General features: G+C 39.5%; 1 protein-coding gene and 1 long non-coding RNA gene across 3 annotated transcripts in view; both read right to left on the reverse strand.

Annotated features, from left to right (window-relative positions):
* Positions 1 to 471: 471 nt before the first annotated feature.
* LOC138429969 (uncharacterized) lies at positions 472 to 3,351 on the reverse strand. Its single transcript, XR_011252927.1, has 3 exons — positions 2,260 to 3,351; positions 2,005 to 2,145; positions 472 to 1,125 (listed from the first exon to the last, which is right to left on the reverse strand). It is a non-coding gene; the product is annotated as an uncharacterized lncRNA (long non-coding RNA).
* A 6,021-nt stretch (positions 3,352 to 9,372) lies between these two features.
* Positions 9,373 to 18,555, reverse strand: part of DNAJC12 (DnaJ heat shock protein family (Hsp40) member C12) — a 42,260-nt gene continuing 33,077 nt past the window's right edge. For both annotated transcript variants that reach the window (XM_069572519.1, XM_069572518.1), the window contains 2 exons: positions 17,269 to 17,473; positions 9,373 to 9,945 (listed from right to left, as the gene is read on the reverse strand). In XM_069572519.1, coding sequence (XP_069428620.1) covers positions 9,851 to 9,945; positions 17,269 to 17,473 — 300 coding nt within the window. In that variant the 3' untranslated portion in view covers positions 9,373 to 9,850. The remainder of the gene's footprint in view (positions 9,946 to 17,268; positions 17,474 to 18,555) is intronic.

The raw sequence follows: 18,555 nt of genomic DNA on the forward strand, positions 1-18,555 counted from the left end.
AAGGTGTTATTAGGATCATGCTCCCTCTGATGAGTCATCAGATGAGACTCCTTCCTTGCCTCTGTCTAGTCTGAGGATAGCCATCAACGCTTGGTGTTTCTTGGTTTGCACCTGTACCACTCTAGTCTCTGCCTCTACCAGTCACATGACATTTCCCCTAAGTGTCTCCATCCAAATTCCCCTTTTCCTTGTTTTCCCAGCTTTACTGAATATAACTGACGTATAACACTGTGAAAGTTTAAGGTGTACAAAGAGTTGACTGTACACATTTATACACTGCAAAATGATTACCATCACTTTGCATTAGCTTATACCTCCACCAGCTCACACAACTGCCAATTCTACTCTCCAATTCTACATTGGAGATAGATCCAATGTAAGATCTACTCTCATATACTTTCAAGTATATAATACAGTATTATTAACTGTAATCACCATACTATACTTGGATCCTCAGAATTGAATTCATTCTTTTTTTTAATATTAATTTTTATTTATTTATTTGGCCTCACCAGGTCTTAGTCGAGGTACACGCAGGAACTTTGATCTTTGTTGTGGCATGTGGGACCGTTTAGCTGCAGCATATGGGATCTAGTTCTCTGACCAGGGATTGAACCCAGGCCCTCAGCATAGGCAGTGCAGAGTCTTAGCCACAGGACCACCACAGAAGCCACTAAACCACCAGGGAAGCACAACATTTTTTTTAATTTTGACTTAAAGTTTATTAAAATGAAATAATATTAGAAATGCAGTTCCTCAGTCACACTAGCTATATTTCAAGTGCATAAGAGCCATGTGTGGCTAGTAATCAAAATTTATGAATCACATAAAATCCAGATGTCTAGCTTTTTAAACAAAAATGAAACAATTATCCTAGCCTAGGCTTAGCCTCTTCCATGGCAACATTGGCTGAATCTGAATATGCTTTTCTCAAGTTACCACAGTCGCCAGCACTCCCAACTGGAGTCCTGCCATGGGCCTGCAGTATCACTGGCCACTTACCGTTGCCCTTGTGCTCTTGATTCTCTTATAATTGGCCTGCTTCATTCATTTACATCACTTGCTTGACTTTTAGAGTCTGTCACGCTTGTCCCAGGTAATCTGCTTCACCTAGATGCTCTGTGGCTACAAAAAATAATAATAATTACATAATAATAATTATTCTAGAGCATCACTTGTCCAATAGAACATTCTGAGATGATGGAAATGTTCTATAATCTGCAGTGTCCAATACTGCAACCACTAGCCCCATGTGGCTCTTGTGCACTTGAAATATGGCTAGTGTGACTGAAGAATTTAATTTCTAATGTTATTTCATTTTAATTAATTTAATTTTAATGGCCAGTGACTACTGAATTAGAGATGCAGTTCTAAGGCAGAGCTTCTTGTGATTTAACTTGCATAGAAATACCCTGGGGAGGGAGGGGCATTGGGAGCAAGAAACCTCTGGTGGTCCCGTGGTTAGGACTCTGAGCTCCCACTGCTGAGGGCATGGGTTCAATTTCTGGTCAGGGAATGAAGATCCCACAAGTTATTTGGTGTGGCAAAAAAAAAAAAAAAAAAAACCTGGTGATCTTGTTAAAACACAGATTATAATTTAGCAGCTCCAGAGTGAAGCCCAAGATTCTGACTGTCTATCTAATAAGTTCACAGATGATGCCAATGATTCTGGGGTTTGGTCCACACTTTGGGAAGGAAGATTTTAGAACAGTGCTCCTTCAACTTTAGCATGTACCTGGAGATTCCAGAAAAATTCCAAAACATATTCCTAGGCCCTGCCCCTCATAGTTTCTGACTGAGTAGATTTGGGGTGTGCATTTGTAACAAGCAACTGGATGATGCTGGACTACCAAAGGAATGGGATGGTGTTGGCAAAATATCTTTTTAGTCACTTTCTGATTTTCTTCCCAGTCATTACTACTAATAGTTAATATTTGTGTTTGATATTTATTATCCCATTTTACTGATGAGGAAACTGAGGCACAGGGAGGGTAATGAACTTACCTAAGCTTACCGTGAAGGTAACTGCTTTCTCTAGAGCAACCTTAACCACACATTTCTCACCATGGATGATGTCACCGTGGATGTTGCCCAGTGTACTGTCCCTGCCTTGATGTAAAGACTTCATAATTCTTTGAATTTAAACTGGAAGATAAGAATCAAAAGCAGAACAGTCTACTTTGGATTCCCAATTTTCCTGCTTTCCTTTCACATCTCATTTTAAGAGAGGAAATGGGTTCAGAGAAGTAAAGGACTTGCCTGAGGCCACACAGCTAATCATTTCTCTTTAAGTATGATCTGGTAAATAACCTTCATGCAGGCTTTTTTTCTTTCCTTTCCTTCTGTTTTTTCTGCAAAAAGCTTTACTGTTTCCATATGGTCCAAGGCTTGGGAAAGAGCTCCAGAGTGCTTAAAAAGCTACTCAGTGGCTGCAGAGAGGGGCTTCAGGCAGAAGCGCTGTCACCAGAGGGGCTCTTCAAAGGCTGCTGGACTTCGGAGGCTACTAGTCATGCTGGAGGTGTACCTTTGGAAGAGATACTCGCCCTGTCCCGCCTGGGAACCAGCCAGCCTGTGAAGGTTGGTCAGGTAGCTGCCCATTTTCTTGATGAGTTTCACCTTCTTGTCTAGGAGGCCGGTCGCCAAGGAGTCACAGAAGCGGGAGTCTGCGCGGACAGACCATCAGAATGGCGCCTTCCACACAGTCCTGGGTTTTACCCCACTCCTGCAAATGGCTACTGCCGCTGGTTTTGCATTTTCAAGAGAGGCTCAACCTCGTGCTTCTCCTCAGCCAATTTCAGGAAAATAGTGTCCCAGGTTCTCCAGAGCCAAATCCTTCGTGGTGGAAATACAAGCACAGAGAGAGAGAGGTGTAGGAGGCCTGCAGACCCCTGTTGACCAGGCGGCTGAAGACAACCTCCACCTCAGTGGGATAATTCTGAGGTATCTGGGAGCTCACGGTTGATTGGTAATAAGGTGTTAAGCTCAAAAAAAAAAAAAATGGTGTTAGCATGTCCTGGCAGCTGAGGATAGCTGAGTAACTGATTCCAAAGCTTGCGACTGGAAAATAGGTTGGAGGGGGTCGAGGCTTGAAGGGGTGAGCCTCGGTCTGTTCTGTCCAAACACTGTTGAAGCAAGAGCCGTAGACCTCTGAACCCGCGGCTCCCCGTGCCAGTCCCTCACCCACTCACCAGCTGGCAGAGGAAAGGCACTGGGGGTGAGGCCAAGGTGAAAGAGGAGAAGGACAGTCTGGGAGAGCCAGTTCTGTGCTCCCAGTCAGGCGAGGGCGAGTCGCAACCGCTGAGGAATTGTTTAACACGAGCCTAGCGAGAGCAAGCCTCCGGAACAGGCCCCCAGGCGGCCCTTCTTCCCGCCAGCAGTAACTCAACGCGCGGCAGCGGCAGCAGGGGGCGCTCCAAGCGGCCTCCTCGGCTGGAGGTGAAAACCAGAGAGAACCGTGGCGAAGGCAACTGCCTTCAAGGTGACTGCCTCTCACAGACCTGTTGGGAGCCCAAATGAAGCGCTTCTGGGGCCAGGGGAACCCAAAAAAATGACCAGTGCCCCGGAAGGGAGAACTCTAATCTCCTGTATGCAGGTAGAGCCAAGATGTTAACCATTTCATCTGTAACCTATTTAAGCTACGTGGTCCTCAACACATGGCACTTTAGTATTACCTGGAGCTGTGAAAACCCAGCGCCCTTGGGATACACATAGAGGCCAATTAAATCAGAACCTCTGGGTTTGAGACCCAGACATCGAGGGCACATTCCCAAGGCAGATTACAAGACTGAGAAAAATGATTTCACACACACACAAAAATTAATTAAATTTAAAAATCTGTTTTCCATTCTATTGTAGTTTTTAGGATATAAAAAAAGTTACAAATTCCTCCAGAAAATGGAGTTAGTTGTGAGATTTAAACACGATACACGAGAAAATGCCTTGGAAACTGGTAAAGATAAGAGTTATTATTGTTGTTGTTATTATTTTACCTGTTTTAGAACTTCCCCTGATAGTCTAGTGGGCTGGAATGTATTTAAATACTTTAATATACTCTGAATACAAGTCACCATTGTCTTCAGAGATGGGATGCTATCAAGAACAGCATTGAACTCAAATGAATGTAAAAAAATAATTGAGGTGTTCAAGGCTGTGCCTATAGACAGATATATTAATACATACTTAATTGTAATCTCTCCTTTTCTATCTCTGCCCTTTTACTTAAATGAATAGTAAGAAAGGAAGAGTTATTAGAAAAAATGAAGGAGACAGAACACTCTTCCTCTGCCTTTCCTGTCCTCACTAATCTTTGACTTCTTCTTCTGGACTACACACTCCATATGTTTCCACGCTCTCCTGGCCCCCACCAGAGCCCTGAACAGGTCAACTCTGAATCTGGTCCTGAGCCAAGAGTCTGTGTTCTATAAAGGGGAGATTCTTAATTCCAGCCTCAGGGAGAAAAAACTGGATCAGAGAATTCAAGTCATTTGCCCTAAATCTCATGATAGGTTAGAACCAGAGAAAGATCTAATTCTCCTTCAACCTAACCTAGATTCCACTGTGAAAATATTTACTCTTGGCTGCTAATTAATACAAAAGTCATCAAAGCAAAATCATTGGAAGATGTGAGAGCCGAGGTGGGAGGAGAAATGGTGAGAATGACCTGCCTAATACAAAATGTTCACCATGAGGGTAAGACAACACAGGGAGCTGAGAATAATACTAAACACACAGCCACGCTGATGTGTATCACAAAACCTGAAATTGAAGGGAATTGAAGCCTTTCTTGTGAGACATTTCATCATTTTCTCAGTAATTGCATCAGTTTTATAATTTCTTCCATCACTGAGTCCCCAGTAGCCCTGGCATCTCCTCGTCTGTGATATGGAGGTGGTAGGTAATGGTGTTTGCCTTCAGGAAATTAAAGACCCCTCTCAATAACTGCATTAGTCATCCACACTTGCTGCTATGACTGATCTTGTAACCACAATCAGATCTGGGCACAGAAAGGATATGAAAATTCATAAGCGGGAAAGCAACCTTATCTTCCCCTGATCCAGCTCTCTCTTTACGAGAAATATCTGCAAAGTTTTTTTTTCACGTTTCTAATTTGCTCATCAAAGGGGATGTTTTTGACAGGCTGGTATTTGTCCATGGGCAACTAGGAACTATTGGGGATCATAGGAAATTGTGAATTCTGCCCAAGTTTTTGAGATTTGCTCTGTTGAGTTGCCCTTTACTTAAAAAAGCAAAAATGTTTTAGAACTGTATTTCAACATTTCGGGACACCCAGAAGCCATAACACTGAAGAGAATATCCTGAGCTCATCCTGTCTCTGTGGAAGATACTAGAAGAAAAGTATATTCTGATTTTATTTTTCTTTATATCTTGGGCAATCCCTGGTACGGCAGGGGGTCAGAGACAGCTGGTAAATTGTTCCATAAGCTTCAAACTGAGGTACTCAACAAAGTCTATCCTAGAGTGGAAAAGACTAAATACAAGAATCCCAATGAACATGAACTATTTTCTGGGTTTTATAATTCAGTGGCTCTAAGATCTGCAACTTCCCAAATTGCATCTGTTGTTTGCTGAACTATATGGTAATCTAATTATGTGTGTGTGAAAATCACTAAGTCATGTCTTTGCAACCCCATGGACTGTAGCCTACTAGGCTCCTCTGTCCATGGAATTCTCCAGGCCAGAATACTGGAGTGGGTAGCTGTTCTGTTCTCCAGGGGACCTTCCCAGCCCAGGGTTTCCCACATTGCAGGTGGATTCTTTACCATCTGAGCCACCAGGGAAACCCAATCTAATTCTAAATATACATATACATTCTCTGATCCATTCCAATAAGAAGTATTTATCTTACAGTATATTTCACATACAAGAAACTGTATGTAAAGCTATTCACTACATTGCTCTTTGTGTTTCAGGGGAAAATTGAAATAACCTGGAAAGGCTCAAGTAGAGCAAATTAAATAACTTATGGTTCACATAATGAAAACCATGTAGCAGATTAAGAAAAAAAAGGTAGAATTTACATACTAAACATGGAAAAATCTCCAAGACATAGAAACTGAATAAATGAAAGGTATGCCACAGGATGGAGAAGGCAATGGCAACCCACTCCAGTACTCTTGCCAGGCAAATCCCATGAACTACCCATGAGGAGCCTGGTAGGCTGTAGTCCATGGGGTCACTAAGAGTCGGACACGACTGAGTGACTTCACTTTCATTTTTCACTTTCATGCGTTGGAGAAGGAAATGGCAACCCACTCCAGTGTTCTTGCCTGCAGAATCCCAGGGACGGGGGAGCCTGGTGGGCTGCCGTCTATGGGGTTGCACAGAGTTGGACACGACTGAAGCGACTTAGCAGCAGCAGCAGCAGCATGCCACAGGATAGTGTTCCCATTTGAGTAGAGAAAAGAACAGAAACACATGTATGTGTGTAATGCACAGGATATCTGGAAGGATATACCAGAAACAGCGCTTCTGAGATGGAGAATTGGAGGAAAGGTAACAAGGAGGGAAAGAGGCCACAGTTCTGTTAACTGATTATCACAAAGTTTAATATGTAAGAATAGTAATAGTACACTTAGTGCTTACTATGTGCCAGGCATGTACTAATCACATGACATACCTAAACTAATACAGCATGCCCCTTTTAAACTACAAGATATTCCGATATCTGTCTTACTTCACTAAATTTTCATCTGTGTTAAGTGTGCTAAGTTGTTTCAGTCATGTCTGACTCTGCAAACTCATGGACGGTAGCCTTCCAGGTTCCTCTGTCCATGGGATTCTCTAGGCAAGAATACTGAAGTGGCTTGCCATTTCCTTTTCCAGGGAATTTTCCCGACCCAAGGATCAAACCCATGTCTCTTACACCTCCTGTTGGCAGGCGGGTTCTTTATCACTAGTACCACCTTAAGCATTTTCATATCCTACACAAAGTGAAAGTTGCTCAGTCGTATCTGACTCTTTGTGACTCCTTCCAGGCCAGAATACTGGAATGGGTAGCCTATCCCTTCTCCGGCAGATCTTCCCAACCCAGGAATCGAACCGAGGTCTCCTGCATTGCAGGTGGATTCTTTACCAACTGAGCTATCAGGGAAGCCCCAATTGCTAGTACATGTCACATAATAATTTTCTCAAGAAATATGTGCCTCATTCATTCACTCATTCAATATCAAATATAAGAGAAACTAATTATCTTTTCCATTTAGAGATGACTTAAGAGCTTAATCACTTTCATGTAACATTATCTTTTCATAATCATTTTGCTATGCCATGAATTCAAGCCATAATTCAGTAATAAGTGGCTTTGAAAATGTGCTGTTACACATACATACAATTGTGATTCTGCTGGACACACTGGGGAATTCAAACAAATTACTGAGGAAAGTTGTCCTGTTTTCTTCTTACTTTTTATTCAAAGAGAAACACTCTTTCTTTTGATTGTATTATCAAAGTATAGTCACCTCCCTTTTTAAGTCTTGAGTTCAGGAGAGTTCTTAACTGTTTTAATGTGAAAGATCTCCTACTAAGTTAGATGAAATCAAGTAAATAAAGTGCTTAGCACAAGGCTGACCTATCCGAAATCCCTATTCAAGAGGCGCTATTTCTTTAGAGGCTATTTCTTATTTAGAGGCTTCAAATGGGAGAGGAAAGTAAACAAGAGCTAATGCTCAGTCTTGTCAACAGTTGGGAAATATGTCTGTGACAAAAGCAGAGCAGACTGGGGGAATGAGAATGTTTTTCCCCTCCAAAAGTCACTAAAAGTCATCAGTGCTGTAAATCAGACAGTCTAAGGGAAAAAAGAGGAAAAAATTAAAACCCTGATTCTTTAGATTCAAAAATTCAGTTATTCAATCTGGTATTTATTCCAGTGCCTACTTGGGCTAGGCAGGCATTATGACAGGCAACTATAGTCCAAAAACTCATTTTATTAATTTAACATGCAACCTCTTTTGAATTTACTTTCTGTTTTTGAAATAAACTTTGTAGACATGATAACAATGCCAAAATACATTTTACTAAAGTGGTAAAATGTTGATAGAAATAATTATTTAAATGGCTGGCCCTGATTTTTGGATTTGGCAAAACAACAAAACTTCAAATAATATTAAGGGAACCAACACAGGGTTGTATTTGTTTAAAAAAATTTTTTTTCATCTATGTTAGGTACTGAATTATGTTCCCTTAAAATTCATTTATTGAAGTCCCTGCTCCCAGTAGCTCAGAATGTAACCTTATTTGGAGAAGAGCTCTTTAAAGGGATGAAGTTAAAAGATGCTTTTAGGCATCCTTTCGAGTATGGGGTCCTGATCGAATATGACTGATGCTCATAAGAAGAAAGGCCTTTGTGAGGATAAAGCAGCCATCTGCTAGGCAAAGAGAGAGGCCTCAAACGAAACCAAATATGCATACACCTTGACCTTGGATTTCTAACCTCCAGAACCCTGAGAATTATTGTTTAAGCCACCCAGTCTGTCGTATTTTGTTATGGCATCCCAACAAACCCATACAATCTATTATGACACTATTTCATAAAAGGAAAGCACATTTTAAATCACAAAGGTAGGAAGGACATAATTTCTGAATTATTTTGCTTTTAAAAAAATCTTCCTATATTATTTTTTTTCACTTTGCTATAGAACAGTGAAAATTCTGTTTTGAACAAGGAACTCCTGCTCTAAAATCATTTTTATTCTTAATTTTTCATTCACTTCTTTCCACAATAAAAAGTAACCATCAACTACACTCATGAAAAACCTAGTAATTCCAACCTAAAAAGGACATATTACGTCATAGGTCCATTTTCATAGTTAGAATATAGTTTATAAATGTATCACCTGCTATATAATAAAAGAACTGTTGTGAAAACATGTTCTCAAATGAGTAATGTTTTAAATTTATAATTATTAAAATTGAAGTAGAAATACTTATTCAAATTATTTTCAAAATACAACTGAACTATAAATTCATTATGGGGACTTGCCTGGTGGTTCAGTGATTAAGAATCAGCCTTACAATGCAGGGGAGGCAAGTTCAATTCCTGGTCAGGGAACTAAGATCCCACATGCCTCAGAGCAACTAAGCCCAAGCACCACAACTAGAGAGCCCGTCTGCTGCAACTAGAGAATCTGAGTGCTGCAACAAAAGATCTCTCATGATGCAACTAAGGCCCAATGTGTGTGCGTGATCAGTCACTTCAATCATGTCCAACTCTGCAACCCCATGGACTGTAGCCTGCCAGTTTCCTCTGCCCATGGAATTCTCCAGCCAAGAATACTGGAGTAAGTTGCCATTCCCTTCTTCAAGGGATAAGGTCTGATCCAGCCAAATAAATAAATTTTTTAAATAAAAAATTCATTATAAACTTTGGAAAGATTATTTATTTCATTCAATATACATAAGTAATTTCACATTTCATTTTAAGTTCAGAGTCACAAAACATTTCTTGTATATCTAGCACTAATAACGATCATGGAACATCAATGAAATATTTAACAACAAGGATTGATTTTTAATAGATATCTATAAATAACATTAACAGGAAAATACACATAATACAATCTGCTCTGGATCTAAGGGCCTTAATCTACTTCAATATTGAAATAAATTAGTCTGAAAATTTTCTCATTTAAAAAACACATTGAGAGAATGGGTTCAAGGATGGAGGAATGATTTGGTACTCAGCAATTCACAAATATGACATTTTTAAGATCTGAAGAAAGACTGCAAGTTGGCAGCACAAGAAATGATCTCTCTCTCTCTCTCTCTCTCTCTCTCTCTCTCTCTCTCTCTCTCTTTCTTTCTTTTTATCTCTCCTCTATGGAACAGGGATATTTCATATTTCATAGTTTCTGAATTTCCTCAGGAGTTCTGAAGGAGCATCCCCAGACCAGCGGAAACGAAGGTGCCAACAGTTCACGTCTGCAAAACCTGTAGAAGAGAGAAGGGGATATTTTAAAATTAAAGGTGGGAAAAGTCAAGCTTATCATAGTAAAATAGCTTGTTCATAAGATTTCAAGCAATAAATGAAATGTAAGGGTAAGTCTTTGGTGTCAGTTTTTAGTATCTTACACAAATGGATAAACAGACTTTTGAATCTTTATGAACAGGAATTGATTTATGTGGATGATAGGACTTCACATGTTTAAATGCTTAAAAATAAAAGGATATTTATAGATGCTTCCAGTGGTAGGAATTTTGACAATTCATCTGCAAAGAAATTGAAAACTACTTTCAAACAGCTGCCAAAAGTAAAAGGTCAATGGAAAGAATCCCTGGAAATACAAATAATTTATTTAACAATAGTAAGATTGTTTCATTCTAATAAACAACTTTGTTGAAAACTAGAAAAAAGGTCATGTTCATTCTCTACTAGAGGAAGGGTCAGTTCAGTTCAGTTCAGTCACTCAGTCGTGTCCAACTCTTTGCGACCCCATAAATTGCAGCACACCAGGCCTCTCTGTCCATCACCAACTCCCGGAGTTCACTCAAACTCATGTCCAGCAAGTCAGTGATGCCATCCAGCCATCTCATCCTCTGTCATCCCCTTCTCCTCCTGCCCCCAATCCCTCCCAGCATCCGAGTCTTTTCCAATGAGTCAGCTCTTCGCATGAGGTGGCCAAAGTACAGGACTTTCAGCTTTAGCATCATTCCTTCCAAAGAACACCCAGGACTGATCTCCTTTAGAATGGACTGGTTGGATCTTCTTGCAGTCCAAGGGACTCTCAAGAGTCTTCTCCAACACCACAATTCAAAAGCATCAATTCTTCGGCGCTCAGCCTTCTTCACAGTCCAGCTCTCACATCCATACAGGACTACTGGAAAAACCATAGCCTTGACTAGACGGACCTTAGTCGGCAAAGTAATGTCTCTGCTTTTCAATATGCTATCTAGGTTGGTCATAACTTTTTTTCCAAGGAGTAAGCGTCTTTTAATTTCATGGCTGCAATCACCATCTGCAGTGATTTGGGAGCCCAAAAAAATAAAGTCTGACACTGTTTCCACTGTTTCCCCATCCATTTCCCATGAAGTGATGAGACCAGATGCCATAATCTTCGTTTTCTGAATGTTGAGCTTTAAGCCAACTTTTTCACTCTCTGTCACTTTCATCAAGAGGCTTTTTAGTTCCTCTTCACTTTCTGCCATAAGGGTAGTGTCATCTGCATATCCGAGGTTATTGATATTTCTCCTGGCAATCTTGATTCCAGCTTGTGCTTCTTCCAGCTCAGCATTTTCTCATGATGTATGTACTCTGCATATAAGTTAAATAAGCAGGGTGACAATATACAGCCTTGACGTACTCCTTTTCTATTTGGAACCAGTCTGTTGTTCCATGTCCAGTTCTAACTGTTGCTTCCTGACCTGCATATAGGTTTCTCAAGAGGCAGGTCAGGTGGTCTGGTATTCCCATCTCTTTCAGGAAGGGTAAATTGGCAAATTTCTTCTAGCAAAATTCTTCTAGCAGGTAATTTGGCAATATTTATCAAACTCATTAAAATGTATAAACCTTTAAACCAATAATTCTACTTCTAGAAATTTATCTTAATGAAATAATCATGATGTGCCCAAGGGTTTAACTATAAGGATGTTTATTGTGATACCATCTATAAATGTTTCAAAGAAACAATCTAAATCTTCAGTAACATAAAATTGGTTAAAAGGTTTTGATATAGTCATTAACAATTTTTAATATTTATCATTATAGAAAAATGTTCATAATATATTGCTAAGTAACTAGTAGTTAGGAAATAATTTTGAGAGCATGATCTCATTTATAAATTCATTATTTACATGGGTATTTATATAAAAGCTTTTTTAAGTCTACAAGGAATTACCCCTAAATGTTGATAGTAGCTATTCCTGAACAGTTGCAATACATATGATTTTCATTCTTTATACTCTTTTTCTGTTCATCTGTATTTTCGTACTTTTCTACAATGAACAAGTATGCTTTATATTATTTTTTATGTTTAAAATACTGCCAATAAAACACAGGTTACAGAATAATACATAAAATATAGAATAATAAATAATACATACTTCACTGATATTTAAAATATTATCTAAATATCTAGCAGGAAAAATATACACAGAATAGTTGACAGTGATTATCCCAGGAAAATAGGATCTGCACTTTCTTTACAATTATCAGAGAAAAAAATCTGAAGAATTTCCATTTTGGGGAAAAAGCAAAAATAAAATTGTTTCCAACAACTTGTAATTGAAACACACACACAAAATATGTACAGTGATATCCTTTTCATCTTAAGTATACTAACATATCTTAAAAATATACCAAAATAGTAATGATAAATATTTCCCTAAGTGGTAAGACTGCAAGTTACTGTATTTTGTTCCTTTTGCTTGACCGTATTTTCCTCACATTTCTACACTAAATATATGTTATTTTGGGAATTTAAAAAAAGATGTTTTCACATTTGGGTTACCCTAGAAATAGACCTCAGACAAGAATTTGAATGCAAGTGGCTAATCTGGGAGGTGATCCCAACAGACCCTGATAGGGAAGTAGGGAAAGGAGCCAAGTCTATAAAAGGTACATTTTCAGGAAGTTACTACTCTGGACAACTAGGATTTGATCCCCTGGGGAGCCCTGGGAGACAATACTAAAAAAAAAATCAAGACTTGTTCCACTTGAGGGGTGAAGGTGTTGGAGAACTTATCCTCCCACTCACATTTATTATCTGATGGCTACATCCACAGGGTATTTACTCCCTGGCACTTAACTGTCCGCTCACTTGCTGCCAAACCAGATTCACTGCCAGTGAAAGCCCTCTGGTGGGAGCCGTATGGTTGGCAATGCCTGGGAAAGCAGATGCCCAGAAGATATGTTGGCACATCAACAGCATCTGCTATGTTTGATTTTTTTTTTTTTTTACTCCAGGATGTTATGCAATACTATTTGATTCTAGAACTGTATTTATCAGAAGGCACATTTATTGCATATTTAAATGAAAATAAAGTAAACATTAGATTGTCTCTTATGTGGGTTTTCAGATGCTGTGCTCCTTTTTTTCCTGGCTGCAATGAAGAGCTGGAAATGATGGGGGCTGTTTGATGGATGTTTGCAACAGAAGAGGCATCAAAAGGCAAACTTCAAAGTAAATACCAAGCACTGCTTGAGGAAATCAACAAAAATGCTGAAAAGTTATGTGGGAAGCCACTTGGGGCTTGGTAAAGCTGACATGAATAGTATTTCTTAAATGCTGACATTATAAAAATTTTCATTGCAGTCAAATGAAATTATAAATAAGCATGTAACTGTACTTTGGCATATGAAAACCCAACTTTAAGGCACTACTCAGAACAGCCAATAATCTCTTAAATAACGTTAAGAAAATACTGGTATATGCAGCCTTCAGTAAAATTTCCTAATTCTTATTCTTCAGTAGTAGTTTTCAGAACAGTGATCCTCTCCCCCTCTCACCCCCTTCACTTCCTTCCTTAACCATAGTATAATATACTGCATGATGTGAGGGTATCAAAACTGGCATCACAACTTGTTCAGAGTCAATTACAATACATCTACACTATGAAATATTTATCAGTTGTTAAAACCAATGAGTTCATTCTAAATATAAGGGTCTAAGGAGAAACCCCATAGTAATAAAAGCTAACACTAAAAAAGCGCTGGCCATGTGCCAGGTCTAAATAGTTTACATATGTTATTTACTTCTCAAAAAGACCTTATAAGGTAGACACTAATATTTTAACCATTATAGAGAGATAAGAAGACATAAATACAGAGAGGTTAATTTGCTTGCCCAAGGTCACATAACTCAGCAGTGGAAAAAGCCAGGCTCTGGTTACAGAGTCTGTACTCTTAGTTACTGTGTAACAGAGAGAAATGTGCACAGTATAACCCTCACAAACGAACATATGCTTATGCATGCCTTTGTTAAGGTAGAGAACCAGTGTAGAAGGACACACACCGGGCATTTGCACTATTTACTTCAGGAAGTAGAAGCAGAGAAGGATGAGACACTAGGGTAGACACTAAGTTATTGTCTATGTATGATTCTTTGAATTTTTAATGTTTTTTTTGTTTTTGTTTTTTGGCTGCACTGCTTGAGATGTGGGACCTTAATTCCCGGACCAGGGATCAGACCTGAGCTCCCTGCCCCCTGGAAGTGGGGAGTCTTAACCACTGGACCACCAGGGATGTCCTGATTCTTTGAATTTTCAATGATAAGCTCATATTACTTTGAGGCTTTTAAATATCTAAATAACTTTTTTAAAAGAAAGAGAAAATTTTATAGAATCTTATGAAAGGGATTTGAGTGTGGCCTTAGTGTGAGGCTCTGACATGATCAACCCCCTCAACTCTAGTGAACTCAGAATAGGCCTGAATCTGAAATAAAAAGTCACAAGGAGGGCCTAGAGAGGTTCAGGAAGCACAGATCTGAACATTCCAAGGATAAATGGGAAGCAGTCACGTGTTTACCTGTATATGCAAACTGTGGTGGGTGGGTGGGTGTTTATATGTGTATGTTTCCCTGAAACACTTCTTGGGACATCTGGCCTTCTGCTTTGATCTGTTTGTTATATTATAACCGTTGCCAGTTATGAGGCTGATGCAATCAACTGCAGGCTCTACGAAAGGATCTCTTGGAAAACCAGCAGAGGCACCTGAATGAAGCACTAAGAATCTTTATTCCCACCAAGAAATAAGCATGTAAAAATTCTCACCAAAGAGAGTTTAGAAGAGACTATTTCTAGAAAGACTATAGTTCACCATAACCTATCTAATTACCTTCTTTTTTATAAGAAGATTTTGAGGACATTCAGGAAACTTCTACTGAAAGACTAGGGACTTCCCTGGCAGTCCAGTGACTAAGACTTTGCCTTCTGATGCAGGGGGTGTGGGTTCGATCCTTGGAGGGGGAGCTAAGATCTCATATGGCCAAAAATCCAAAGCATAAAACAGAAGCAATATTGTACTTAAAGGCTAAATTCTACTGGGGTGTTGAGGGTAGTTAGAGTGTGGATATATAACACACCTATACAAGATAAACAGATGGGCAGATAGACAAAGAAATCATAACCATAGCTAACAATTGCCCAGGGCCTGCTATAGGCAAATCACTGTCCTAAGCATTTTGCATGGATCACCTCATTTAATCCTCTTGGTAACTCTATAAGAAGGTACCACTTAGATCTCTGTTTTGTAGATGAGGAAACTAAAGTGTAAAGGAGTTAAATAACTTTCACTTCATTTCACTTCAGTCACTCAGTCATGTCCGACTCTTTGCGACCCCATGAACGGCAGCAGGCCAGGCCTCCCTGTAGATCACCAACTCCCGAAGTTTACCCAAACCCATATCCATTGAGTCGGTGATGCCATCCAACCATCTCATCCTCTGTCCTGCCCTCTCTCCTCCTGCCCTCAATCTTTCCCAGCATCAGAGTCTTTTCCAATGAGTCAGCTCTTCGCATCAGGTGGCCAAAGATTGGCGTTTCAGCTTCAACATCAGTCCTTCCAATGAACACCCAGGACTGATCTCCTTTAGGATGGACTGGTTGGATCTCCTTGCAGTCCAAGGGACTCTCAAGAGTCTTCTCCAACACCACAGTTCAAAAGCATCAATTCTTCGGTGCTCAGCTTTTTTTGTAGTCCAACTCTCACATCCTTACATGACTACTGGAAAAACCATAGCCTTGACTAGACGGGCCTTTGTTGACAAAGTGGTGTCTGCTTTTTAATATACTATCTAGGTTGGTCATAATTTTCCTTCCAAGCAGTAGGCATCTTTTAATTTCATGGCTGCAATCACCATCTGCAGTGATTTTGGAGCCCAGAAAAATAAAGTCTGACACTGTTTCCACTGTTTCAGCGTCTATTTGCCATGAAGTGATGGGACTGGATGCCATGATCTTGGTTTTCTGAATGTTGAGCTTTAAACCAACTTTTTCACTCTCCTCTTTCACTTTCATCAAGAGGCTCTTTAGTTCTTCTTCACTTTCTGCCATAAGGGTGGTGTCATCTGCATATCTGAGGTTATTGATATTTCTCCCAGCAATCTTGATTCCAAGCTGACATGGTCTCCTTTGGTGTCTATTGCCAAGGACGTTGGGCCTCAGGTTGCATACATGGCTCTGGGCCTTTGGACCACCACCTGGCACCCAACTTGGCCCTTGCTGCTTGAGCTCTTTCATGTGCTTCTGGATTTTTAGGGGCTTCCCTCATGGCTCAGGCAGTAAAGAATCTGCCTGCAATGCAGGAGACCTGGGTTCAATCCCTGGGTTGGGAAGATCCCCTGGAGAAGGGCATGGCAACCCACTCCAGTATTCTTGCCTGCAGAATCCCTGGACAGAGGAGCCTACAGGGCTACAGTCCGTAGGGTCACAAAAAGTTGGACAACAACTGAAGCAACTTAGCACGGAATATGAACCCAGGTGGGTTAGCTTAGGAGCCAAGAGTTTAACCTTTGTAATACCCTGCTTCAGTGGACCTATACGTGGGTCAAATGTCTACAGAGCTACCTACAGATAATGTATCTTCTGAGGATAGTGCAGTGCCTTAGAATGCAGACTCTGCAGTCAAACTGTCTCATCTCAGACCCCTTTCCTGCCACATACAAGCTGGATAACCTTGAGAAAATTATTCAGCCTCCCGAGGCTTCAGTTTTCTCATCTGTAAAATGAGAATAATACTTGTAATGAGGATTAAATAAATTAACTCATGTAAAATTAATATTAAATAATAGATTTTAAGTAATAAAATATATGAAAAGAACTGCACACAGTAAATACCCAAGACAGGGATTTCGCTGGTGGTCCAGTGGTTAAGACTTTGCCTTCCAATGCATGGGGTGTGGGTTCAGTCCCTGGTTGGGGAGCTAAGATCCCACATGCCTCAAGGCCACAAAATCAAAACATAAAACAGAAACAATATTGTAACAAATTCAATAAAGACTTTAAAAATGGTCTCACATCAAAAAATTTAAAAAAAGTTTAAAAATAAGTAAATATATACATATATACCCAACACAAGCTAGCTAGTGTTTTTTCAGTAAAGCAGAAGATGATCCCAGAAATGTCTCAAGTTTTCGCTTGCAAGGGATGTGTTAAGGAATATATCTAGTTTCTGTGTCGATGCTAAGCATCTTGCAAGGTGCCAAAACAACATTTATAGTTGGTATTACTATGTAACTGGAAAGGTTGAGAATACATATGATATAAAATGGGTCTTTTAATCTCAGACCTCTGTTCTACAAAATACATGACATGACTTACCTGGAGAATCTGGATTTTGTGGGGAGAATGACTTCTCCACAGATTTGGATTCTTTCTGCTCCATTTTCTCTGTGGTTGAACCAAGCTCCTCTTTCTTTATCTGTTTTTGCTCGTCCTGTTCCTCATTTTCAATTTTGTCAGTATGAGTCTGGTCAGATTCTTCCAACATCAGATCCTTTTTTCCTCTGACAGCCCAGTGCATTGACTACATTAATTGAAAGCAGATGTATAATATAAAATCCATATTATATAGTTTCTATAGTTAAAGTTCAATACGTAGTAACATTAACCTACTATTATAATGCTGATTAACAAAATGTTGGACTTGACTATTAGCCAGATATTAATCAACAAATTCAGATATTAATTGATTAATCCTCACTGATTTGGAAAACAAAGAATATGAGGAGAAATTTGTATCCTAGTATAAAGGAAAGGGACCAGCATCAGAGAAATTAAAAGAATGATGTTTTTCCAGAAAATTAGCCATAAAATTAGCATATGTCCAAGCAATTCAGTTCCTAGATACAAAGAATTGAAAGAAAAACTTACACACAAATATTCATAGCAGTCATGGAAATAATCCAAATGTCCATCAATTCATTGGATAAACAAAAATGTGGCACATCCGTGCAATGAAATACTATATTACCATAAGAAAGGAAGAAAGTACTACAATGTGGATAAACCTTATAAATATTATGCTTAGGAAAAGAAGTCAAACATAAGAAGCCACATTCTGTATAATTCCAGAATAGGCACATTCATACAGATAGAAAGCAGATTAGTGGTTAGCAGAGGCTGGGTGAGAAGGGAGTAGGAAATGATTGCTAACAAGGACAGGGGTTTCCTTTTGGGGTGATGAAAAAGATCTCAAACTAGACAGTGATGATGGGTGAACAACTTTGGGAATGTACTTAGTGCCACTGAAACGTACACTTTTAAATGGTTAAATGGTAGGTTTTATGTGTATTTTAATATCAAAAAAACAAACAACTGGACTGTGTACCTTGAGCCATGCCAGAGATTAAACCTACTACTGTTGTGACCTTCCTTCCAGCCATGATCAATGCAGAGCTGGCAAATATTAGAATTCTGGATTATACATCTTCTCTTTAAGAAAACTCATGGCACAAGCAGTTGTTGTTCAGTCACTCAGTCGTGTCCAACTTTTTGTGACCCCATGGACTGCAGCACGCCAGGTTTCTCTGTCCTTCTCCATCTCCTGGAGCTTGCTCAAACTCATGTCCATTGAGTCAGTGATGCCATCCAACCAACTCATCCTCT

The sequence above is a fragment of the Ovis canadensis genome, chromosome 25 (genome assembly GCF_042477335.2).
Source record: "Ovis canadensis isolate MfBH-ARS-UI-01 breed Bighorn chromosome 25, ARS-UI_OviCan_v2, whole genome shotgun sequence".
Classification (NCBI taxonomy): Eukaryota; Metazoa; Chordata; class Mammalia; order Artiodactyla; family Bovidae; genus Ovis; species Ovis canadensis.